Genomic DNA, 26,867 nt, shown 5'->3' on the forward strand with positions numbered 1-26,867 from the left:
CATACTCAATTCACTCTTTACCTTGGACAATTGATTAAGCGAGTAATAGCCGTGAGACGCGCCCTCTTGTATTTGTTATTAATATTTCAAGCTTTATATATGTTATTTTAAAACAAATAATAGCCGTGAGACCCTCTAGTAAATGTTATTAATTTTTTGAGCTTAATCCATGTGGTTTTATTGACTCGTCGTCGATAGCAAAAAACCGTTTCAGTCTATGTAGCTACAAACCCAAGAATAATTTTAAAATTGCAGTGAATTTCCAAAATAATTAAATTGCTGCAAAAAAAAATGCGCGTTTCATATGGACGAGCCGAACACTTGAGTCTCGCCGCCGCATAATACGAGCGCCTCCAACTAGCGACCATTCATGCGTCAAATGTATCGATATATTCATGCTTCTGCTGGCTCTCAACAATCGGAACCCGTACCTCTCTCTCTCTTTTTCTCTCGTACGAGCACGCACTCTCTTGCTCACGCTGTCTCTTCCGCTCATACTAACGCAAACTCGTAATATTTGAATGCTCCCAACTCTCATCGCTAATACGGAACGTCTCCATCCCTACTGCTGTACGTGGCCGCTTGTTGCGCGTCCTTATGCCTACTGGACTACCACGGAAGTGTAGACACTACGAGCAGACCTCGATTCTATGGTACACTGCGATTCGTTTTTTGCGCGATCTGTTACCGTTCCGAATATCTGCTGTATATAGAGATCTATTTATCTTCAGTTTTTTGATGACACAGACCATTATGCATTGATGAAAAAATTTCCACCTCAATCCTGGCAGCTTTTGTACCCTCTCGTTGATTGCAGCTACTCATTTTGATACGTAGATATTAAGTAGATATAGTTCTCATTTTAGTTTTGTTCTGTTTCTCTCTCTTGCTTATTACATAAGTAAAACTTTCGTTCGATGGGCATGAAACATGTGGACCAAACGTAAATCTATTGTAACCCCGGAAATGATAGCGGAAGCGATTGTAAAGTTGCATCCTTTTGATCTTTCTAACGACGTCGTAACCGATGAGTTATTTAACTTTTTAAAAAACCAGTCATGGTGAAGCTCTGGTTGCACATGGGAGCAGATTTACAAAGCTATTTTTCCGGACAAAGACCCAAGGTCGGTGAAGTCTTACGTACCACAGACGTACAAGATGTTTTTACGACACGCCGACAAAATTCGCCCTTTAACGATTGTTGAAATCAATAATTTTCCACGATCGCCTTAACGGCAAAGACGAGGTTCCATATGTACCCATCAGGATCCAGTCGCGGGTTGGCGACTCTTGGATGCCCGACTCTTGCCAGACACGGATATCGCCATGTCAATATAATCCAAGCCAAAACAATAATTCCGGCTTGGATGATATTCATCCAATTTCGAGCGTCCATAATGAAAGGGGAACAACCGGGAATGGATGCGATTCTACGAACTCGAGTGAGGAATCGTTTCTCGCTCCAGATGTTAGAGCAGATAATTTTCCTCCACTGGGAAATACAGGTGAACCTCGAACCTGTTCTAGCGCGGTTTTGTCGCCAATCGCCGACTTTTGAACCCCGACTCCCGTCAGTCTCTGATATCGCACCGTGCAGACTCGTGTCAAGTGACGGAAAATAAAATTTTGCTTCTTCGTCATTGGAATGAGGAAATCTCGAGCTCGTATACCTGTGATTTGCAAGAGTCAAGTCAAGAATTGGCTCCTGATTCTTCGATGCCAGACAATGGCGAAACCTTGACGGTTCCAGGAGAGATATCTGTAACCGTACCATCGACATTTTGGCAAACATTTTGGTCAGCAACATTAAAGTTGCAGAAAGGATGAACTGACGCGTTGTACGACTTGGTCAAGTCAATGACGGTCTGCAATTTGTGTTTTCGCTGGCACAAATGCAATTCTCCACCATCGACAGTAACGTTTCAAACGTATGCCGTTTGCACGTTTTCGACTTGTACAACTTACAAATTCTCAACAACTGAGTCCATAGGTCCACCGTTTGTTGATGTATGCGTAAAAATAGTCCCGACAGCCCCGTGCACCATATAGCAGGGGAGACCCACCGTCGATTTGTAACGGGCGAAAAACGCTTGTCTGTTTCGAAAGAGCTGGTAGCAAATGCTCTCAGCACCGTGAAACAGATCAAGTTGACGGCAGCTGATGAACGCCTTTTAGATGCAGGAAATCTAAATGACGCTTACAGCCTAAGTTTGTTGCAAAAGATGTCGAGCGAAAACAACTGTCGAGATAACCTAGATCGTGATTATTATATGTTTATGCACAAATTAATCAGAGACGAAAGAGACGTGGAAAGGAACACACATAAAGGGTTATGTTCAGCAATGGTCAGTAGAACCGTTCTGTATCGTTCTCTTCACTGAGAGACATAGTTGCGGGTACTACTGAACTTAGAACCGGGTACGGTGTGTTCTCATCTCGATGCCACGGGCTCACTCACCATTTCGCCACCCAACGTAACAAGAAAAATATTCTATTATTCTTTAATCCTGCCCGGGAATGGGATCGCTGGTCAATTTCCTGTGGCAGAATTCATTTCTAGTGTCCACAATAGTTTAAACATAGGCCACTTCCTAAGGATGGTGGCCTTATCGTTGAAGATGTTGAGCACCCGATCACCGGCCATCGATAAAGTAGAGACAGATTTCAGCTTGGCACTCATGAATTCGGTTATGGACGGTTTCAACGGCATTTCACTCGTCCAGTACATGAACCGCTCATATACTGATATGACTGAGAAAACAAATTTGATTTCCTCGCTCACGGTTCTGCATATTTGTTCCTCGCACATGCTGCATACAGTACTGAAAAAGTGCAAAAAGATTTGCCACACGAAGGCTCAGTATCGCGTAGCAGGAATGGCAATGACGAAATTGATCCACAGTAACGATTTGGACTCTGCTCGGAAGATATTTATTTGTATCGTCAAAGTTTTTGGTTTCGAGACGATAGTGCGAGATTTTAAGGAGAGCATCGATTTTCTTTTCGAGGAATCAGAGATCGAGGAAATTTGCGTCACAAAGGAGGAAAAGAAGGACGCAAAGTTCATGCTACCGGATGATAATCTCGAATATGCCGAAGCAACATCGAGTAAATCGCCCATCTTCCGATTTTTCGACAGGATTTATCAATCTGTGATTGACGAGAAAGAGGAACTATGCACATCCGAGGAGAACGACGTGTACTGTCAGGAATTCCTTGACTACTTGCTTAAGTACATTTTGTCGTACTACTCGTTTTTCTCTGCCGTACATTTGAAGAATTTCGGAATAACTCGTGATTCTAACGCATCTGTTGAGAGTTGGTACAGGACGTTAAAAAATCTCTGGCTCAAAGGCAAACGATTGACCGTTCCGAGACTCGTTCAAAAGATGAAATTGATTTTAGATGGTCGGATACGAGAGAGATCGTTTACCACGAGAACGAGCCGACAAAAACGAGAGAAGAATCGAGGACGTTCTGCGCTGGCTTACAAAGAGCCGAGCGAGCAATGGTTCGATAGAAATTAAACAAAAAAAAGAACACCATCGTTTTTCAAAGGCCCTAAAACGGTTAAAAAACTAATCGTGCAGAGTCCTAGCTGTGATGAGAAGCCATCAGATGTTGTAACGAGTGAGCAATTTTTAGATTCGTCGATCGTATTGGACAATACAGCAACCCGGCTTGTTTCACGAGAAATGCGCTCGATCCATATCGCCGAAATTTTAGTCTTCTGATGACGAAGAATATACCAAACAAGAGAATATATTTTGTGACGATACTGGTCAAACGCATGCAGAAATTCGGAATCTCTGCGTGGAACAAATCGCCGAATCTGGAGATTTCCTCTCAAATAATATCTCGTGGTCTCTCGGTTTGCCAGATCTCAAGCAAAAAATTTCGGGATTTAAATTGGTCGAGCAGAATTTTCGGAAGCTTGACTGTGATGAGTGGTTCGATGATGACATCATGAACGCGTTTTTCGCAACGATAACGAGCGAGGCACGAGATAGGGGTGCATCGATATTGTCTTTCGACATTTTTTGTACCCAGCGAATAATTTTGACGGGCAAAATGAGCCGCGAATTTCAGAGGTGGGTGGAGAGGACTTCTGTCCTTGACTACGAGGTTTGGCTATTGCCCGTGATCAATAATGATCATTGCACGCTCCTTATTGTCAATTTCCGAGTAAACCTCTTTTTATACCTTGAATCTCTCCATGGCCGTCCACCGCAAGTGCTGCTCAATGGTTACATTTCGGTAATCGACCAAGAAATGAGAGCATACGGAAAACTGACCGACTGGAACAATTGGCGGTTGTACTGCCCACATGATATTCCGAACCAGTACGTAACCAGTGATGGACGAAGAATTACGACTGGAGATTGTGGAGTACATGTATGCACGTGGGGGTACGTGATATGTAATGGTTGGTCGACTCCATTTTCCAACGACGATATGCCATCTATCAGAAAACGTATCGCACGATATATAATGAGAGCCAAGGAGACGACCGATTTTCAGGAGAGGCAATCAAAATATACGGGCTATCTAGTCGATAGTGATGATGCGATTCAATCGAGGTATCGTCGTGTGAGCTTCCCAATAAAAACCCGAATGTTGCTTCGACCACCGACCACATATTCTAGCACGCTAGAATACTGCGCCAAAATTTCCGCGTAATAAACGTAGAGCTTTGGCGTCTGGTGCAATCGAGGAAACAGGCATAGGGTTTGTTGACTGAATGGGGACTGAAAGAAAAATCATCACATAATGCATAATATCTATAAAAGTTACCAAACAAGTTTAAAAAATACCAAAAAAAAAAACATAAAAACGAAAAACATATATAAAATTACAAAAAAAAACCATAAAAACGAAAAAAAAAAATATAAAAACACAAACAAAAAATGGAGCCGGAACTCCGCCACGTCCACGTCGTCTGCTCCGGGTAATGCAAAGAGCGGTAGAACATTAGTTGCATGACCGTAACCAATTATCCAAGGTAAAGAGTGAATTGAATACACTGAAAGAAATTTTGTTGCAATATTTGCTTTTACCCGTACACAAAAGTACAATAAAATATAGCATTTTAGGGACAATCGCGGTTCAGTCACGAAATGTCAATAATAAGTAACGAAATGCATAACATTATAACAATGTTTCAAAGATCATATAGTAATTCTTGCTTGTCAAGATAATATTAATATATATATATATATATATATATATATATATATCTTAATATATATAAATCTCGTGTCACGATGTTTGTCCTCAATGGACTCCTAAACCACTTAACCGATTATAATAAAATACGCACACCATGTGCAGTTCGATCCAACTTGAGAGATAGGATAGTTTAAATCTCAAATTATAGTCGCAATTTTAATTTATTGCTAATTATTTGTCTGTTATTATTCGACAGTCACAATTATCTGTTAACTCCAAATGATTCTAACAGATGTCGATACCTTTCGACTGGGTTGAGTAAGTAATCAATAGATGGCGCTGCTATGGTAAATCTACGAACGTGTCATATAAGCTACACTAGCAACCCATCCCGGCTTCGCACGGGCATATAATAATATAATAAAAGAAAATACACAATGTTTACAGTGAGTTTCTAGAAAAATAACATTTATATTATTACTTAATATTATTATATGCCCGTGCGAAGCCGGGATGGGCTGCTAGTATATATATATATATATACAAATAGTATAATGTCCTATTATTCTAGGAATGTTTATGATTGTATCTCGTGTGTCCCTAAAATGCTATGCGGAAAACCAAAGATAGCAAAAAAATTTCTTTCAGTGTATAAATTTTGAACAAATCGCTCGTTGCTATCGTCAATTAGGAAATAAAACAACATAAAAAGCTTAAAAAATTAATAACCATTACGGGAGGGCGCGTCTCACGACGTTTACTCGCTTAATCGATGGTCCAAGGTAAAGAGTGAATTGAGTATGAATTTTAAAAAAATCGCTCTTTGCTAACATCATGATACCATAAAACAACATTTATTAAGCTTAAAAAATTATTAACAATTACGGGAGGGCGCGTCTCACGGCGATCACTCGCTTAATCAATTGTCCAAGGTGAAGAATGAATTGAGTATAAATTTTAAAAAATTTGCTCGTAGTTATGACCTTTACGATTCGAGGTATGCGCGGGGTGGTCGAGGACTGTCCCGGCCCTGGCCGGGAGACACTTCGCTGCTAGCGCCCGCTGCTAGTTTCAGCTAGTTCGTGGGAGAAGTTGTTTTAATTGATGAAAATCTGACATTATTCATAACATCAGGGTGTCTATGCACTGTTTCAACTCCATAATAAAAATGAAATAAAAAAAAAAAAGAGATTGACAATACGGGGCGCTAAGCAATCGATTTACAAAGTAACCTTCGGTAGATTTAGAAACTTCTGCTGATGAATACAACTGAATTCCATGTAATGATCAAATTCAGTGAAAATAACCAGACAAACGACGTACTTTATGCGAAATGGCCTACAATGTACGTAATAAAAACTCTTGATCATTGAATTAAAATTTGAAAAACATTGGAACAAAAATGTAAAAATTTTAAATGGTGGTCAGCTCGTTGGAATGTCAATGAAGACAATGATATAACGATGGTAATAATGATGTATTATTTAAGTAATAATAATTATATTCGTGATAATAACAAAGATGGTGATAAAAATTATACACAATAACAAAAGTGGTAATAATCCATAGAATACGTGACTGTAGTTACAATTACTCGCTATAAAAAGGCTTATAATAAAGTCATCAAACTGATACAACTTTTTAAAATCTTTTTACTGTAAATAAAGAACATTTTACTGCGATACAATTACGATTGTATGTCAATCGGAACGAGTCATTGGACATCGTCTATTCTACTCATCGGTATAGATATGAAATATTCAATCTGTAAAAGTTAAATATCAGGACTGGAAACGTACCAAGAGAATAAAAATTCTTGGGCAGTGATTCATTTCACAATTCATACAGTCCAGGTGAAACGAGGCACGCTCAAAAAATTCATTAGGCTTTGTAGCAAATAATATAGGAATGTCACCAACTTAAACATCTCTCAGTTTTCCAGGTAAGACATTTTAAATTTGTGTAACGTTTATCTACAACGTGCACTAAAGATAGTGATTTTAAAACCTAACGGCGCAATATATCCCCTAAATGTATGAACTGATCGTAATCTTGAACTATCTTCAACATTTTGGGAACATCTAGATATCATTTAAAAACACTACTCTGGCATAAATCCTGTTTTGCATATTAACGAATGGCATGATTTATTCTGATTTTGATTTTTACGAATATGGCTTTTACCGCTTTAATCATGATGCAACGTAAGTTGAGTGTCAAAAATTGATGAGAGGATATTAAAATTTTTCATATTTTAATACTTAGTGAGTTACATCAAAATGTGTCAACATGCTAAATGGTGAATTTCCTATACTTCTATAACGCCAATTAGTTACATTTACTGGTTCAAATTCTTTTAGAGGTTTGCAAGAACCCTCTGTCCATGCAAGACACGTCTTGTTTTTATTGCATGATGCTCATTTGCAATTCTTGCCCATACTGAAAATTCAGACTTTTCTTCAACTGACCTTATGCGACTGTTTTCATCGTAGTAATAAAAGATTTATTAGGAATTTACAGTCACTCGTCAAGTCACTTCCATATTTAATATACATATTCGTTCTTTTGCAAACCTCACCTTCTTGCACTTGCTTTTCGATTGTAACTAGTTACATATCGAATATCTTGCTTGAAAAGATAAAGGGGAGGCAATAGTACGACATCTCTTTCATGTCACTATATAAACTAAGCGAGCGATAATTACAAAATTTAATTGTAATCTTATTGCTTGAACCGAGTTACGAACGCAAGATATTACATATCCAAGTATGCGTCGCAACTCTAGTTTATGTAAACAATCACAACAAGCATTGTAAATTCAAAGAATCGCCACCCCATGATAATTATTCAAACTATTTGTTCAATTTGGGTTTATCTTTTCTGTTTCTTATGCTTGTGAGAAAAGGTCCGATGATCGCGCGGGGCTTGACACTAGGAGGTCGCGTTCCTAGTGATGCTCTGGACGACACGTTGACCCCACCAGGCTTCCAAGTTGAACGGCTCAAAATCTGTATAAACGTATATGTTATGGATTGTTTGTCGAACATGCATTAAATTTTAGAAGCGTACACTAAAGCCAGATACGTAACACCGCTAAAATTCTAGGAAAAACGCGGTGCTTTGTTTTGCAAGCTGCAGCTATTAACAATATAGAGATATGCCTGCGAAGAGTGCATATAATTATTTTATATTAGTCGACGTGTTACAAGACGTATGTGCAGTTCATGACAAGCATTGTCAAATATTCTAAATTCCATAAATTGTGAAAATATTGTTCCAGGTTAGGAAGCCATGCAGTTTATAACAATAGCGGGATAAGAATACGTGCATAGAGTTGTATCCCAAAATCAAAACATGTTCACAGTATAGCATTATCAAGAACAAAAGATATTGGCAACTTTGACATCGAATCATGAAAGGAAATATTGAAAATTTTATTTTCATGCAAGATGTCGCATGAAACTTGTATAAATGTAGTCGAAATGAAGTCACATGAAATTCAACATATTCATACTTAAATTCTTTGACTTTTCACAAAGTAGAAAGATCCTAAACTTTCATAATGAGAGGGCATTCAGATATTACGTAATGCATAAGGACGCCTGAGATAGCCAAAAATATCATTAAACAATAATAATAATATCTAAAAAATTTGAGATAACCTTTCAAGTAAATGCAGTTTTTTCCCAATGACCATTGGCTGTTTGCAATGAAAATTGTAGTTAGAGTGAAAACAAGCTCTGTTATCTCTGTACTTTGTTAATCCGATAATTAGTCACTCAGTTTTTCGAATGAAGTACTTTCAAACGCCAATTTTGTAAGGGTTGGATGCTTAAAAACTGAGTAGTGACCTCAGGAACATTTTGTTTACTTGTTGAAAATGACATTACCTATTTGAATCCAAAGATTCTTGATCGGCTATCCGATGACTAAATTTAGCCCTAAGCTGTTTAGACATTATTTAATTTGAATCTGGTTTTCTTGTTACACATTTTACATCAGCTCGGCGCAACAAAGTAAAAATTTAACATGTTAAATGAAGTTTCCTATAAATATGTATAATTTACTTTAAAAAAAGTAGCTAACAACTTCGTGGTCGGTGCAATATTGCTGACATCTGGTTACATATGCGATTTATTTAAACATCTGATGTTTCTGAAAACTTATTTTCCGCAAGATGTTTTGATCGGTAGATTTGAAGATAAAAAGTGTTTCATTTTAGAAATGATAGAATCTTATTGACTTTTTCTTCACACGTTCACAATCTGAAATAAAATTATCGAGCCCAAAAAATTAAAACAGTTTTGGAAAAATGAAAAATATGAGAAGAACGAGAATTTGCCGACTTCAGGAAATTCTTTTTTTTTAAAAAAATGCCTACACTATGTGAGAAAATCGTATGGCATAAACTTCATGTTCTACTATACATATGTGTTATATTATCATGTGTCGAAAATTTATTCAATTGACTACAAATGTACAGCGACACTTATACAGGGAACTTCTGTTCAAACCACTCCGTCCAAGCCACGCGGTGACCGTCAGCGCCACCCATGAACAAGTTTTCGTTTGCAGCATTTGTCCGCTACGCTTGGCTCAAATAAAAATTGTGCATTTTGGCAGATCCTCGATTGGGGAATAGCCACTGGGAAGAAGAAGAAGAAGAAAGTTGTGCATGTGTTGGTGCCAGTGTTCACCGCGTAGCTCGAACCGGGCGGTTTCAAAAGACGTTTCCTGTATTGAATTATTTGCCAGAATAAGCACTGGTTATCTTCATTAAACTCGAAATATAATATCGAACCTAATATACCAGCATGATTATCCATATTGTTGCTTACGTTTACCACTATTTCTTAAGATTCATCCGAAGCATATTACGACCACTGGTTAAACTATTCAACCAGGAGATGATACGAAACTTACAGCCTCTATCCATAGATATACATATAGCTTCGATTGCTATCAATGATAGGATACATCTTCAGTCCATGTCAGAAGCTTATTGTTAGATAAGGTAATGGAATATGAATACGGATGAATCGACCGCCGCATTTTGATCAGAAATAGATTTTGCAGATACGGATGAAACAAATACAGATTCCTGCAGAAACATGACAGAATAACAATACCAATGGGAAATATAATAACGATATCTAGAATAATATAATGTACCGTACGCTGTGATACTACTATCAAAGTGTTTCATTATGGGGCATGCATTCAGTGCATGGATCGCAAGATAGACAAAACTTGTAGCACTTTATCGTTGCCGATAAACGTTCAACGTTTAGGAATGCTGTAAGTGTTTATGACGTCACGAAATGTGAAAATGCACGCCAGTTCAGTGGTGCCTTAACATCTTGAAAATTGAAGCGTCCCCTTTAAAACACTTTCTTCAAATTCGTGCTTTTGTTACAATTATTTTCAATCGAGACATATTGAACACTGACAGGAACGCGCGATTGCACCACCACATATAGATTGTACCGTAGGATAGAAACTATATGTAAGTGTGCGCCGATGTTCGGCGTGTATGCATTTATATTTACCCTGCAGTAGTTAAAGATCAGGACACGACGGTTCGTCGCTTCCACGGAATTTTATAACTCCAAATCCTCTTTCTTGGTGCGTATCGCGTAAGTTATCAAGGTGTATACATAATAGGGTGGTCCTTATTTTGGGTAAGTCGGAATTTCAAACCTCTCACTCCTTGCATATCTCCCATTTGCCAAAAAAAAATGTGTGCAAAGTTTAAGCCCAATCGGACAACGTTTACCCGTTGCCCAAGAGGGTCAAAGTTTAATATTGGAGCCAAATGGTAAAAACGAGCTTGAAGGCCTTTATTTAAGTAGACCAGCGAAAAAAATCGTAGCAGGCTATAATCCACAAGATTTATAACTAAATTCACAACTAATTGAATGTACTGACACCGAGTTCCGCCAAAAATTTCTATGTCGAGTTGTAGATGTACGTATTTGTAGATGTACGTATGTTGTAGAATCTACGTATTTACATCTACAACTCGACATAGAAATTTTTGGCGGAACTCGGTATCAGTACATTCAATTAGTTGTGAATTTAGTTAGGAATCTTGTGGATTATAGCCTGCTACCATTTTTTTCGCTGGTCTACTTAAATAAAGGCCTTCAAGCTCGTTTTTACCATTTGGCTCCAATATTAAACTTTGACCCTCTTGGGCCACGGGTAAACGTTGTCCGATTGGGCTTAAACTTTGCACACATTGTTTTTTTGGCAAATGGGAGATATGCAAGGGGTGAGAGGTTTGAAATTCCGACTTACCCAAAATAAGGACCACCCTAATACATAACCTTGAAATTTTCAAAAAATCGATTTCCGGATTATTTTATTTTTTTATGCCTCGAGTACTATCATCATTTTGTAAAAAAGATTTGACGAAATTTTCAAAAATTGACCGCGTCGTGACCATTTTAGTGGAACAGATCGGAACGTCCGGGTTTGTTGCGGCTCTTGCGCCCCGCAGTGTTCTGCAACCATCACAGTATTTTACCTAAGTGCAATATGAATTTGCCCTACCAGGTATTCTCACAGGTAAATTTTTGGAACATGAATTTGTAATACCATAATTCCTACAGGTAAACCTTGGAGTACTAATTTGTCTTAGTAGGTTTTCTCACAGATAAATTTTTGCAGTTGCCTACCCCAATAAAACAAAACCGACGTTTGTTAGCATTACTTGGTTACTCGCATTCAGTGCTACAGTACAGATTCACGTACGACACGTTAGAACGCAACAAAAATTATGAAGCGAACGTATTCTGGACGCAAAGGTATTAAAGCTCTCCTTGGACGTCCTAGTCCCAATAAAAAAACAAAACAGGATCCACCAGTTCGATGGATATCAGAGAGCGATGATCCGATCACGAGTACTACAATTAAAAAATTATTTTTAAAAGTCTATTGGACGTAAAGTATCGCATCGTGAACTTTCTCAGTCTTTTCTGCTATTAGGATTGTAAAATGTAAGTCGAGTAACGGAAAGTTAAAATTTACAGAAGTGAATATTACTGGGCTCGGTTTTCAATTACCGATTTCGTGTGACAAGTGAGCCTACCAAAGTTGTGGCAAACACCAAAATCGATGAAGTTCAGCAAGCCTACGATCTGAATTAACGAATAGGTTTTTCTTTTCGATTACTTGGAATTGGTTTGAATGAAATTGAACAATTTTTGAAGTGCCAAGAAATCGATGGACAGCGCATAGAGATGACAACATTGTACGGAGATAATATCGAGGGAACCATCGATCAGCCCAAAAGGAAGCAGAGGACATGCTGTTACCGAGGGATTGTTATATGGCACGGGAATCGCAGATTGAAGATATGAAAAATAATTGTAATTTTATCTCAAACCAGTAGTTCATACATCAAGGCGCTTTCTTACAGTTCAATCGATTCAATGACAATTACCATGAAGCAATGCATTTTACAGAAAAAAAGTTCTAATGGAAGATGTTCTTTTTTGAATTGACAGTAAAAAAGGTTTCATACATTCTTCTGCTAGCTCTATTAATAATGGGGATATAATCAATGAAAGTTTATATCACTATTTGTGACTTGTCGCTCCATTCATTTCACTTATCGTTCAATCTCTCTATCATTAAAAGTTCGATATTAATATCGCCATTGCTAATGGAACAAGCAGAAAAATGAAGGAAACCTTTTCTTCTGTAAATCAAAAAAGATGCATCTTCAATTTAAAACTTTGATTGACAAAAAAACAATTTCAGAGCAAAATAAATATCATATTGGTATTCCCCATATCCAAAATTACAAAGAACCATCAAAGATATTGAGCAGACCCCAAAATGTATATAAATGATGTGGATTTTGTGTGTTTACTTTTTTTGCGATTATCTAGAAACTATATTTTACGATCTGGCAGGCGTGATATCTCAAGATCTATTTTTCCGACTTACTTCCAATTGGGAGTGGACATAGTTTTTATAACATATTCCACCGATTCCCTCGAATGATTTTTTGAAATGTTCTTCTGTTCGTTAATTAAAATTATCGAACTTATAAAAAAAAATAGTGCAATTTCCCACAAAATATCCGATGATCTGTAGCTTTATCATTGTGTTAAAAGAAGATTTTACATTTCTTATTTTAGGGGATTCCAGTCGCCGAAATTGTGTACGTCAACGAGACGTGCGGTAATCCCAATACCTAAGGATAAAAACTTGAAAATTGGCTTGTTTTCCGAACACCAAGGTTTCGCATACCCTTTAAGGCACGAAGCATTAAAGAGGAGCACAATCTCTGACTACGAATATGGTACCTTTTTTCATTTAGCATCCAGGTAGCGTTCCAATCGCTCCAGACCCTCCGCATCCGGCATAACGGCCAGGTTAAAGACAATTTGCAAATGGCGGTTTCCGCGTTGGCGTTAGAGGCACGGAGCCACGGAGCATTGTAAGTATATATTTTCCGTCACGCGCCTACGTCACAGTCCAATTTTAGTAGATGATTTTCAGCAAATTTCTGATTGCATGGACCATTATGTTCAATTTGGTTGGTTTTATACATAAATCGCGTAAACTTCATTTCCAGGTTTGCATTTCCCGCTTACTACGGATACTGAGGGTCTGGGCCGATCACAGCGCTACCGCCCGGCAGATTTTTTTGGAACCACTTTCGATTCGATACCCAACCAAGATTGTGCTTCTCTTTAATGCCCCGTGCTTTAAGGTTAGAGAATTGTACAGAGCGCCTTCGAAACTTTCGACCAACCATGTTCCACCCATAGGCTTATAGAGATAGACTGCGCCGTCCGTGCACCAGGTTGAAGCCCTAATTAGAAAGAGAAAGTGACAGCGGGAGTCCGACCTGTCTGTTGCACGATCGAAAAAGTGGGACCGTCACCCTATGACCGTCACAAGATGGCTGCAAAAATGACTGGTTTATGTCCAATTGACCAAAATGGCCGCGGCTAACGCGTGAGTCGTAATTGTGAATTCTAACCTATCTCACCTACAACCTACATGTCTTGTGTCGTTTGCTTCAGCAAGGTAAGAAAAATCTTAAGAAATGCAAATAATATTATAGTTTAATTTTTAAGATATTATAAAATCTATGACTTTGTAACCGTATGTAAGGGGCCATACTTAAATTACGTAACAAACGTAAGGGAGGGGGGGGGTCAGACTCGATTGTTACACTTTGTTACGATACGGGGGAGGGGGTCTTTTGATGCTTGTACGTAATTTTTTGAATTGAATGTAAAATTTTTTGATGATTAATAAAAAAATTCAAACTGAATTCCCGCGCCAGATTCTGTTATAGCCAAACCTTTAACATTTTGAAACTAGCGCGCTGCGGTAGCTCTTGGCATTAGATCACTCAACTTACAGTAATTAAAACACTTAATAATTAATTAATAATTAATAAATAAAAGAATAATGAAAAATACAAATGATTTTAATAAAATTTTATGCTATTTCGTTATTTGATTCCGAAAAATTACGTACAATTTGGGACGGGGGGGGGGGGGGGGGGGGGTTGACATTTTGTTATGATCTGATACGCAGGGGGGGTAGGGGTTGAAAAGTTCTTCAAATTCCGTTACGTAATTTAAGTACGGCCCCTAAGTTTGTGGCCTGTTTACCCAAACTTATCCATGAAAAACAACAAACACGCTGAACGGGTTACGGAAAGGATAACCAAGAGTGACCATCGCGGAATCATCGCCTCGGGAGAGAGGGGAGTGATTGACAGGCGCTCGAGACATCCACTAGCGTCATAGTGAATGCTCTGTAAAATATATTGTAAATTATATTGTAAATTATTCTTTTCATCATTGTTAACTAAGCCTACAATCCCGATCGTCAAAACCAACATTGTTGTTGATTTAGGTGACTATAAGTGTTATAATTATTTTTGTTATTATTTATGTAATTATTTGTGATTGGTGTTAATATAATGTTTTAGTATCGTTTCTACATCAACCCAAGTCGTTGAGACTCAGGAATTATTATTTCCGCAACCCTTTTAAGTTATAAGAGTCACGCTTATATTTTTTTTTTTTTTTTTATAGAATAACAGAGTCATTGATTGCAAATTGGATGCAGGAATCGCGTACTGTATTTCAAGGCAACAGAAACAGAGGTTAGAAATTACACGCTACTCTATGATATTATGATACATACACGGTGAACGGGAGATTAGGAAATTCCATATGTTTATATTTAAATTATACGTAATATCTTTTGTCACGTTTTAGGTTATCATCCCGATCATACGTCTCAAAAAACTGATTCAGAAGACTTTCATTGCCGGAGGACTTGTGCCAAATAAAAAACTGCAAGTTTTCAATTGCCGCTACTGTGGTAAAAACTACGCATATCACGTCACAAGGATGGCACAGCATCTGAAACGTTCGTATGTGAGCTGCCCTTTGTCAGTAAAGAATGTTTTGAAAAATAAGAATTCACCGAATTCGAAAAAGAAACGGAAGAAAAGACGCAAGTCACAGAGTTCTTCCAGCAGCAAAAAGAATTCGTCAATCACGAATTGCAGCTCGGAGTCTGACGCTGATGTTAAATCCGTAACAAACATCAGCGATAAAACTGAAATTTCGTATAAATCTGGTACTCGTGCATCTAGTACTTCTGATTTCTGAGAGGAAGCATCAGTGTTTCGAGGAAAAAATGAACTAATAACGTCACACATGGCTAAATTCTGTGATAGAATGTCAAAACTCGAACAGGGACGCCTTAATGAACTTTTCGCTGCGACTATATATACTTCAGCAACTGCTCGCAATATAACCCAAAGTGTATTTTGGCAGGACTTCTTCAGAGCTTTGCGTCCATCCTATAAGTTGCCATCAAGGTATGAAATTTCGAATACTTTATTGACTGCATCGTACGATAAAGTAAAACGAGATGTTGACGCAAAAGTTCAGATTGCTGATTTTGTTGGATTGAAATGCGACGGGTGGTCCAATATACGCAATGAAGGAATGATCAACTTCATCGTTACAACTCCTGGTATAGTATTTTTTAACGATTGCGACAACAACTAATGCTCAGACTGCGGAATATATTGCTAAACAAATTAGCGAAGTCATTGATGTTATCGGACCATAAAAGTTACTTGGAGTTTGTACTCATAACGCAGCCACGATGAAATGTGCCTGGAGAATATTGCAGGGCCAGTATCAGGAGCACGATATCACTTTCTACAGCTGCGTCACTCACATTTCAGATCTCTTAATCAAAGACACGATGTCTCAACCGTCAATTGACAAACTCGCAACGAATGGAACAGCAATCGTCAAAGAAATTAAAGATAAACACATAGTATCAGCCACATTTGCCGAGATTCAACAGCAAGACCAAAACAATATCTCAACAACTCTTAAGCTTCCGGTCAAGACAAGACTTGGGTCTCTGCTTTTCTGTGTGGAAAGTTTGCTAGAAAATAAGCATACTCTGCAAGCTTTAGCAATTTCTCAAAATGCGGATCGCCATTTCAATGCTTTAATAAAAAATATTATCTTGGGAGAGGAGTTTTGATTCCTGACGTTCAAGACTTTGCGTTTGCTCAAACCCGTGGGAAAATGGATCACAACGTTGGAAGGAGACAATCCCAAACTAAGCCTAGTCCCCGAAGCTTTCTACGAGCTGAGGAATCACTTCGCTAAGGAGCTTAAAGAATCTTCTCTACGCGTACTGACAGATGTCGAGACAAAAGAAATGTTATCTTTATTCGACAAACGATGAAGCATGGTGATCAATCGAGTTGACTTTGCTGCGAATATTCTCGACCCAGTCTTGAAAGGTCAACATTTAAGCGACGATGATTCGGTGGATGGGATTGCCCTCATCTTCGAGTTAGCAAATAAATTCGGATTGGATCAAAATAAACTTCATCCAGAATTGACTGAATTCACAACGAATACGGGAATTTTGAGTCAAGAGTATATACGAAGAGCTATTTCTATAACTTCGGCACAAAAGTGGTGGAAGGCCATGTGCGACACTACAAAGCTCAGTAGAATTGCTAGTAGAAACCTATTCTCGACTTGCCAGCTACATCAGCTGGTGCGGAATGGTCCTTTAACACCTTTGGGTGAATTCATTCTTCTAAAAGAAAAAGACTTTCGACTGAACGAGCCGCGATGATAACTTATATCGCCCACAATTTAAAACTTTTACATCCGAGACGTAAAAAAAAAGAACAAAAAAATGAGGAAGACATTGTATCAGCCACTGAGAAACAGTTTTCTTCTGATGACAAACTTGACACACACGAGGGAGAAGACTCAATGATTCGACCTAGTCAAGAAAAACGGGTTTGCTGTCAAAAAATAGGAGAGTTCTAAACTTAATTGATTGAACATTGACTAGATATATCTATGGCTAGCAAAGATGGTATTATTTCAGATTCTATAAAAATAAGAATATGTTCACAGATATATTGAAGCATTGTCATAAAAAAATATTTATAAGCGAGTATAAAATAAAAAAACATGCCGTGCACGAAAAAAATGTTACGTGAAAAACAGTTGACTAGCTGTTAATTAAATATATATGATGAGAATTTATGGTTTTGTTATATATTGTATGATTATAAAACGGAGCAAATGTGTAAAATTTTATGATACATAAAAATGCTGTACTATAAAATGATTTTAATAATATATAAAGATAAATAAATAATGATATTTTAAATCTCAACTAAAAGTATTTTGGCAATATTTTCACTTCCAGTATGACGTAATGCCATTTTTCGGCTTCTATATACCGCTATATGAAATCCATCATCAAAACTGCGCTCAAAAAAAAATTCTTTACAAAATTTACGACCAATTCGTGACCGAAAAAAAATGACCGTCATTTTGCAACTAGAGAGGGGTTTTCATCATTTGACGGTCTTTTGTATCCGTCAATTGAAGTATAATAAAATGACGGTCATTTAGAAAAAATAGCTGAGAAAAAATGATGTCAACCGACCATCATTTTTACGTCATTTGACCTATGTTGGAAATGACCGTCATTTTGCATCACTAGGTATAAGCTAATTGTAAGTATTCCCCCCGCAAGTCACGGATTAGAGTGAGACATCAGTCTCCCGGTGTTGCTTTCTCTTTCTAATTAGGGCTTCAGCTCGGTGCACGGACCGGACTGTCTATCTCTGTAAGACTACGGTTCCACCACGGTCTTCTACACAGGTCTGGGCACTCCGTCTCTAAAACCGTGCCCTGAAAATGTGGCACATGGCGCTAATGAGGAGAAGGCTTTTATATATTCCTCTTTGTTGCACACCCTGCACACCCCGGTCTTTGAGATTGCAGCGCCTGCAATATGATTACGCCGCGTTCTGTGGAAAAGGATAGGGACAGCCCTCAGGCCTGTGTAGAAGCCGTTTGTCCCACATATAATCTATAGAATTGGAGCACTACTTCATAACTGGGGATTATCTAATTGTAAGTTTGAAGTGGTTCGCCATTTTTTTTTTTAGATAAAAAGCGAAAACGGAAGAAAAAATTTCAAATGATGAAAACTAAAGGAGGGTTATTTAAAGAAATTGAGAAATAAAACGGAAATAGATTCTTGCCACCTTCTCGCAGTTGTTGTTCTGAGTTTGGTAAAGAGCGAGACGAGTAAAGAAAATTTTTCATCAATCTACAGCTTATCTCTAACTCTAATTAAAAAGGAACAAAAAGCTGTTGCGATATCCCACGCTGCTTTCGTTATTTTAGTTTTTGATTCAAGATTAAAGTCCAGCATTGATCCAATTTTAAATTTTGCAATCGATATCTCTGGAACCAGCGATTCATCAAAAATTGTGTTTCCTTTTTTGTTTCTGTTTATTCACATCTGTAACAATTTTTATCTCCTAAACGATGAACTTTGGCAATAACTACCATAAAACCTTCTATTGAGTAATTGATGAGAGGATTTTGAAACTGTGCTTAAAATATAAGCTTCCCTTAGAAATTTCAAAGTTGAGCGTGTGTGACCTTGGAACCTTCAACTGAGGTCTATCGAGTTCTATGAATTGACGTATTTTTCGACACCCTACCATTTTCGTAAGAAATATTTGTTGTGAAATTCTCTATTTTCGGCTAGTTCGGTAATTCTATAAGGTAGCGAATGCAAGGCGTGTTTTTCACTCTTAAAACTCCACCATTGCTGTTGTGAAAAAATACAAAATAAGACTAAAAAATTTTTGCCTGCTCTATAATGTCAAGTTTCAACAAAATTGGTGAGTTATACTAGGGGCTGTTACTTGTAAGTTCCCCATTAAGTACAGATGATTTTTCTAATAATTAGTCCCACAGTAAAAACATGTACTAAAAATGTATCAAAAATGTGGTATATATTTTAAATATCGAAATTCATCCCCCGGTCAGGGATTTAAGGGTTGAGATAAAAAGTTGGAATTAGAATCCGAATAGGATTTTGTTTCAGGATATACAGTTTGACCGTGCCATAAAAATTCTTCTCATATTGGTGGTAAAATTCTGGTAAAATTTATGCACATACTGTTTTATGTTAGACAGTTTTATATTATAAAAGTATTAGCCCAACGATGAACTAAAAACCATTAAATAGGATGTTTTTTTGTGATCTGAGCATTCAAATTAAATAAAAAACTGTAAAGCTTATTTTTTTGTAAACCTTTCTCTGTACGTACACGAAAATTTTCCGATTTTTATGTTGATTTTTGTATTATAAAAGGTAATCTGTTATTAAGGTTTGTATATTCGATTAATCCACTATTGGTCGACGAGAAAATTCATAATATTTGTCTACTTTATTATCAAAAATATGTGGCCAACATGCTTAACACACTTACATTAAATAATAATAATGTGATTATGGCCATCAATATTTCATTTTTGTTTTACCCAGCATTCGCCTCAAAACCAACAAAAATTTTGGAAGTCACAAACTATTCCAACTTCTGAATGGTTCTTACTAGTTCATTGTTGGTCGGATGTGAATACTTCTTTTGGTACATATAAAACAGCACACTTATACATTATATCAAAATTTTTATGAGTGCATCAATTTTTTTTTTGGAGATTAATATCTCCGAATCCCATGGATTCAGTTCAGGAGGTACCTGCAAAATACCTAAGGTGGTGCCCTGGTCGATTTAGACATTGACGTATACATCTCCAAATATCTAATTCCGCGTATCTCAAACGTAAAATCAAAGTGTTAGTGACTTTCGCAAATTGGGGCTATTTACAATCCGATAACAATTTCCAAGTATCATCTTATAGTCTTACGTTTGTAAAGTGTGAAAACTACAATGAATGACTGATCCTTTGCATCAGCCAAGTCACAGCGTAATGGGATTGGCATGCAACGCTTTCAGTTAATTATAATAATGTTCGGTAAAAGAAGAAATAGATTTAGATTTCCTATAATGTAATGAGTGGGATGGTAACAAATATAGCGTAATAATATTTTTTCAACAATGCTGATCAATGTCGATTGTTGTAATATTGAAAGTGGATAAAGCAATAAGCAGTACAGGAGATAATTAGCAGGCACATATTAAAAAGCGTTTAAGATCTTTCTACACAATATTAGTGAATCATTAAATCAGACAAATATAATGAATGAAGCACAATAACGAGATGTGAAGCACAAGATTGCTAATTTTGCCACTAACTTCCATTAAGGAAAATCAACGGCATTGGGCAATTTGTGATGAAAAAATTGAAGCAAAATAAGTAAATGGTAGTTTGTGCATCAAAGAGGTAAAGCACGTCTACTAACGCCGAGTGTACGTTTGCAATATGAGTCATAGACGAGGTATATACAAGCCAAAGACAAATATTGCAAATACACGAGGAGTAAAGAGACTTTACCTTCACGGTGCGCACGGTACTTTATGCAACAAAAGTATGGTTTATAAGTTTTTTACACCGGTACAGGAATAATTCCTGCAAGTATGGAACACAAGAGAAAAAGATGGTAAAACCATACTAGCGCAACATAAAATACTATAACTGAATACCTTTCAGCTGGGGGTTAGGCTCTCTTTCTTGATAATAGGTTACTGATGCTCCGTTTCTATAATTCGTAGAATTATTAAGCTGTTGGTGGCACATATCGAGTTCTTTGGATACCAGATTCCATGCTGGATAAGACAAAGGAATGGAGATCAATTACATAGATCGGTGCCGATATAGGTGAAACATTATTTAGAGTAATAATAGCTCAACTGTTCATAGTTACATTCACAGATGTATGCTATCAGATCATCGTGCTGAGTTGGTGGTTCTTGCTGTAGCCTAGCCGGAATGGGAGATGGTCGTTTCCCATTCATCGCTGTCATTTGAGATCTTCCGCTGGAATTGAAAGATCATAAGCTCAATATGATTCTAAAGTCTGTGACAGTTGTAGTTTTGGAAAATTTGGAATTAAAGTTATGAGATTGATGTTAGTAACATTGACCCTAACAAAATATTGAATTTTAGTAGCCTCAGAATGACCGAAGGAGTTGACCCTGCAAAATATGAGTTTATATATTATGCTACATTAGGGCTCACCGCATTTAAGACAATCCGAAAACTGCAAAATAATAATTTTTCATAAAACTGCATTATTAATTATGCAGCGTTATATGCTTTAACTTAAATGAATTTTTTTCTTTAACCTGACAGGTTGTGGAAATCTTTGCGACTGTAAAAATAGAACACCAGATGTATTTGTGAATATTATGGAGTAATAATGCATCTCAGACTTTATAAAGACCGATCTAAGGACATTTCGAAATGTGGCTGAAACTAGCATCGAGCAGTAGCAGCCAAGAGGCTCCGGGCCATGGCCGAAACAGGGCTAGAGCACCCTGTGCATACATTTAATTGGCGGGGTCGATAGCAGAGTCGAATTTTCTTTCAACTGGTACGATATTACTTATTCACAGCGGAGACTCCATTAAACAAGTAACTGCCGTGAGACTGGGTCTCCCTCATTTGTTATTAATTATCAAAGTTCGAGTCGTTTTTTTGATACTGCAGTCGATAGCAAAGACCAATTTCTTCAAACGACCTCGAGATTACTTATTAGCTGTCGATTGTACTATTAAAAAAACGACAATTATCAATGTTTGATAATTAATGACAAATGGGGGAGACCGGATCTCACAGCTGTTACTTGTTTATTGGATTCTTCATGGTGAATAAGTAATATCGTGCAAGTTGAAAGAAAATCGGACTATGTTATCGACCTCACTGATCTGATGTACACACGGGGTGCTCGAGCCGTTTTGCAAGCGCTCGCTGCTAGTTTCAGCCACATCATTACGAATTAAGAAAAGCGTAGCATCAGTACAAAATTCTTTAACTTATCCAGCCTTTCTTGAAATAGAATTTAAATATCTTCGCAACTATTGTTTGGAAAAAGAAGACGTGAATAAGAATTATTGTTTAATTGATTTGTCTGATGTTAATCGCATTAATGTAGTGTTTGCTATTTGAATCAGGGCAGCATCCAACAACTCGAGTCTACTTGATGGAAGAGTTAAATTTCAAAGCTTCGAGAAAACTTTATATTTGGAAATTCATGTTTGCCTAAAAACTCACGTCCTTTAAATTTTGAATGAAATTGTAAAACGGTAATAAAGCAAAATATATTTTATTTTACAAACTCAACTTCGTCAAAGCCATTTTGAAAAGTACAAAAACGGGATTTCTTTTCAATGTTTAGTTAAATTAATGTTATTCACTTCAACCTCTTTCTCTCTTATTATTTATTCACCTATTTCTGTTCACTAGTATTTTTATGATTGACCTTCATTTGTTTTCAACGCTGGGTCTTCCGATGCATATCACACGATATTGGACACTTCTTGAAAAAAGCAATTTCGAAGGTAAAAAAATTAAAAGTAAAAGACAATCATTATAAAAATTTGAAAAATAATTGCAAAGATAAAACTCAAATAAAAATGCCATACAAGATTTCTGCATCTGCAAAAATGAATGTTGGAAAGCTGTAACTATGGAATGATTATTCCGTGAACAAAGTTTTTCGGAGCTTATTGTTTCTTACTCGATTAACTACGACCAGTTTTTTTCTTTTCTTTGAATAGCAATGCAAAGTATAAAAAATGAATTTTGATAAATTATCTTTCTTCCTGAAATACTAACTTGGTTGAAAACTGAATATGCATGGGCACTAAAAATAAAATATACCACCACTGGGTGATCAAATAACAAGCAAAATAAAGTTCAGTAAAACTTTATCCTCATAATGCTCGTTTTGAAGCTACAGCTTGCTTTCATTTATTTTTGCATATGCAAATATCTTGCAAGTCAATAAATACAATGAAACTGTCCTGCTGCTCTTTCGTCCACATTGATTACCATTAACGCATATGCATGAATTATCCATTCGCATATGGTATTTCCGTGACTCGTAATATTTGAACATTTTTTGCCTAATGGTACTAGCCGTACGTTACAAGCGTGTGAGCACGTGCGCTAGGTTGCTTAAAGTATATAATCGAACGAAAACCTGTAGTGGCGAATGTGTCAAAAAACACACACATGATCGAGAGACATAAAATGCACGCTGGCGGGGTGTATGTGATATGTCACACGGCAATATGGCCGTAATCGCTTATGACATTTAACCTATCAAGTATCTATGTTCGTAATATGCATTGATAACTTGAAATGATGAGAAACTAAAGTTTGAAAGACACAAATTTTCAAAACACAGATGGATTGATTACTAGAGAAGAAGTTATCAAATTTAAATCACATATAACTGAGTAAAACATGGGTAGTAAGTGAAATTGTATGTAGAATGAATGTACCTCATTTTCAGCAGGGTAAATGTGTCACAAATAGATTTGCCACTTTTCACTGTATTCTAAGAGATGATTGTTGAATATAAACAGTAGATTTCTACAATATTTTTACGTTAATGTAACTGGACTCCGTCAGTTAAGACCCGGATAGAAAAATTCTTTCTTAAAGTATAAACGTAGTAAAGTACTCGATTAGTTACGTTTATTTGACAGAACGAGCTCGTTGAAACGCAATTGTCAACAACCCTGGTCCCTAGAAATAGGGCTCAGGCACGATGTAAGAATAATTGGTGAGTCGCGGCAGCGTCTTTCCGTGCAACGCGCAGTCATTTTCGATGAAGTTTTCCAAAAATTCCACCAGTTGTCACTGCGACAGACGTACTGAAAATGGTGGCGAATTTCAGTTGTTCTCTCATCTATTATAATTCAGATGATTTTTTTCTGCTGGTTTGTTGGTCGTTTCTTGATAAATGGTAGACCATTTCTAAAAAATAAAAAATTTCTACTCATCTTGCTCCAATATATTGACGATACGATTGCTGTTATTCTACGGATAACGAGTTACAGAATCGCCGTACTGTGGGGGTTGTGCGTTAATAGTTCGCATGGATTCGCGTGAATTTATAGTTGCGTTTTCGACGAAACGAATGAGAGATAATGACTCGGAAAGTTCATCAAGTTCTGATGACATGTGGGATGCTGCTTTGAGTGTGAGAGGAAAGCGACAAATACGTCCACGCATTATAGGTTATAATAATGCGGTCGCTTGTTACACAGATCACGAGTTTAAAAGTCATTTCAGGTAATTTTATTTAAAATTGTAATTATTAATTTGCACATATAATTTTAGTATACAAACTAATTAACTAATGTTTGCAGAATGTCAAGAGCTACGTTTAAATACCTCCATGGAATGATGCAAAAAGATTTACTAAGACAGGTAAAGGGTTGTCCTTGTATTCCTTCTCAAACACAGCTAATGATATGTGAATATAGAAAGTTCTTCCTCTTCGAGCACAATTGTAAGAGTGTCTGTAAGTGTGTTTACATTTTTGGTAACTTACGCTTCTTGGTGCGAAGCTCGTAAGACAGTCAATGACCGTCTGATATTAAATTGCGGATCGTATAATATTGAAATGCGGATATGCATCATCAATGTTAATATTAATCTCGAGGTAATTTTTCAATTTGTGAAAAGTATATATAATTTGAAAAACTGGTAAATTCGAAAAATTAACGACGGAGCCAGGAATCGAACCTGGTATCTAGCGATGCTTTACCGGAGCCTAACTCCACTAGACCACCTAGCCGCCCTAAGCTAATGATAGCTAATGACAGCTAATGATAGCTCTTTGGAAGATGGCCACTGCGGATTCATATAGGTAGCGATTCGTTTTAAGCATGAAATCAGATTTATACCTTACTTAGAGACTACTGATATGATTTTAACATAGAGAATTACGCTGTGATCTTGGTTAAAACCGGATTACAAGTGTTCTGTCTTTTTTTTTTTAATTGTTGAAGCACATTGTGGGTAGAAGTTTGTATCAATTGGATCATTCATGTTTCCACCTTTACTTTTCCAATAAACTCGTTGCAGATCCATTTGTGACCGATTTAATGTTGGTCGGGCAACTGCTGTCAGAGCTGTACGAAGAGTCACTCGTGCATTATTCAAACGAGCTCCTCTGTTTATAAAATGGCCCACTGGAGATAATGCTGCCGCAGTTATGCGAGGATTTGAAGAAAGTAGTAGTTTTCCCAAAGTTATCGGTGCTATTGATGGAACCCACATTCGTATAAACGCTCCAAAAGAAGACCAGAGGGATTACGTAAACAGAAAAGGATATCATTCCATTCATTTGCAGGTATTCATTACTATATTTCATTTGATTCCACTTTTTTGTGGTTGGTTTTATTTTAGTCTGTATGGTTTTTGTTTGTATTCATATCTTTTTCTAGTTGGTTTGCGACCACAGATGTTTGATAACACATTGTTACGCTGGACATCCTGGATCGATCCATAATCAAAGAGTATTCCGCTTATCGGAAGTATCTAAATTTTTGAATGATGACCAAAAGTTTCCATCCGACAGCCATCTTGTGGGTGATGCCACATACGAACTGCAGCAACATTTGATGACACCTTTTCGGGACAATGGGTTCCTAACTCGGGGACAGGAAAATTACAACTATCGACATTCCGCAGCCAGGATAGCCGTGGAAAAATGTATTGGCCTACTAAAAGGACGTATGAGAAGCTTATTGCATTGCTTGCCAATGACAAGAGTAGATTTGATGGCTGAGTATATTGTGGCTTGTTGTGTTATTCATAACATTTGTACATTAAGAAATGACGAGATAAGCGTAATTGTGTTACCTCGAAATGTCAACGAAAATCAAGAAAATAATGATGTTTGTCAAGTAGCGAATCAGAACGCTCCGATTCAAAAAAGAATTAGGATTATGGAAAATCTTCCATAGCTTGTTTTTTTTCGAGTATAATCATTATTATTACTATTTGTTAATATGGAAACAGGAAAGGATTGACAGTTCACAAACCGACGAGACAATAAAAATCATGTTTGCCAAAATGTCAACGAAAATCAAGAAAATAATAACGTTCATCAATTAGAACGCTGCCATTCAGAAAAAGATCACGATAATATCGCGTAAGACTTTTATTGTTATTATGATTATTAATTGTGAATATGGAAACCTGAAATAATGGGGAGTTTTTACATCACAAACAGAATCATTGTATATATTATATGAAGAAGTAAATTGAAAGATTTCAAAAATATTTTTGATTTCATCAAATATTTTTTATTCTTATTGCATTAAAATCTTTGGTTTCAAGTTCCAACGAAAACATTGC

At 37.0% G+C, this 26,867-nt stretch overlaps 2 protein-coding genes and 1 long non-coding RNA gene across 5 annotated transcripts; 2 read left to right on the forward strand and 1 right to left on the reverse strand.

The window, feature by feature from the left end:
- Positions 1 to 472: 472 nt before the first annotated feature.
- On the reverse strand, positions 473 to 24,287 carry LOC124298822 (MAPK regulated corepressor interacting protein 2-like). 3 transcript variants are annotated; one of them, XR_006906892.1, is made up of 5 exons: positions 23,996 to 24,287; positions 21,412 to 21,524; positions 21,191 to 21,313; positions 7,095 to 8,177; positions 473 to 491 (listed from the first exon to the last, which is right to left on the reverse strand). XR_006906892.1 is itself a non-coding variant. In XM_046751347.1 (4 exons), the coding sequence occupies exons 1-4, from the start codon at positions 23,998 to 24,000 to the stop codon at positions 8,101 to 8,103; spliced, it is 318 nt and encodes a 105-aa protein (XP_046607303.1). In that variant the 5' UTR covers positions 24,001 to 24,287; the 3' UTR covers positions 6,804 to 8,100. The 3 variants fall into 3 exon arrangements, 2 of the variants coding, with proteins under 2 accessions (XP_046607303.1, XP_046607316.1); XM_046751347.1 differs by lacking the exon at positions 473 to 491 and having other exon boundaries at positions 6,804 to 8,177; XM_046751360.1 differs by lacking the exons at positions 473 to 491; positions 23,996 to 24,287 and adding an exon at positions 22,936 to 23,022 and having other exon boundaries at positions 6,804 to 8,177.
- LOC124298839 (uncharacterized) lies at positions 13,955 to 17,431 on the forward strand. Its single transcript, XR_006906895.1, has 3 exons — positions 13,955 to 14,217; positions 15,243 to 15,313; positions 15,429 to 17,431. It is a non-coding gene; the product is annotated as an uncharacterized LOC124298839 (long non-coding RNA).
- A 259-nt stretch (positions 24,288 to 24,546) lies between the features above and the next one.
- Positions 24,547 to 26,473, forward strand: LOC124298815 (putative nuclease HARBI1). Its single transcript, XM_046751340.1, has 5 exons — positions 24,547 to 24,791; positions 24,869 to 24,975; positions 25,338 to 25,371; positions 25,590 to 25,857; positions 25,952 to 26,473. The coding sequence occupies exons 1-5, from the start codon at positions 24,595 to 24,597 to the stop codon at positions 26,471 to 26,473; spliced, it is 1,128 nt and encodes a 375-aa protein (XP_046607296.1). The 5' UTR covers positions 24,547 to 24,594.
- The last annotated feature ends 394 nt before the right edge of the window (positions 26,474 to 26,867 follow it).

The sequence above is a fragment of the Neodiprion virginianus genome, chromosome 1, assembly GCF_021901495.1.
Source record: "Neodiprion virginianus isolate iyNeoVirg1 chromosome 1, iyNeoVirg1.1, whole genome shotgun sequence".
Lineage (NCBI taxonomy): Eukaryota > Metazoa > Arthropoda > Insecta > Hymenoptera > Diprionidae > Neodiprion > Neodiprion virginianus.

Coding starts and splice junctions, on each gene's coding strand:
- LOC124298822 (XM_046751347.1), bottom strand. Junction 21,314..21,411: donor GATAGCATACATCTGTGAAT/GTAACTATGAAC, acceptor TGTCTTATCCAG/CATGGAATCTGGTATCCAAA. Junction 8,178..21,190: donor GCCTAACCCCCAGCTGAAAG/GTATTCAGTTAT, acceptor ACGTTTATACAG/ATTTTGAGCCGTTCAACTTG.
- LOC124298815 (XM_046751340.1), top strand. CDS start 24,595: ATGGATTCGCGTGAATTTATAGTTGCGTTTTCGACGAAACGAATGAGA. Junction 24,792..24,868: donor GAGTTTAAAAGTCATTTCAG/GTAATTTTATTT, acceptor TAATGTTTGCAG/AATGTCAAGAGCTACGTTTA. Junction 25,372..25,589: donor GCCACTGCGGATTCATATAG/GTAGCGATTCGT, acceptor AACTCGTTGCAG/ATCCATTTGTGACCGATTTA.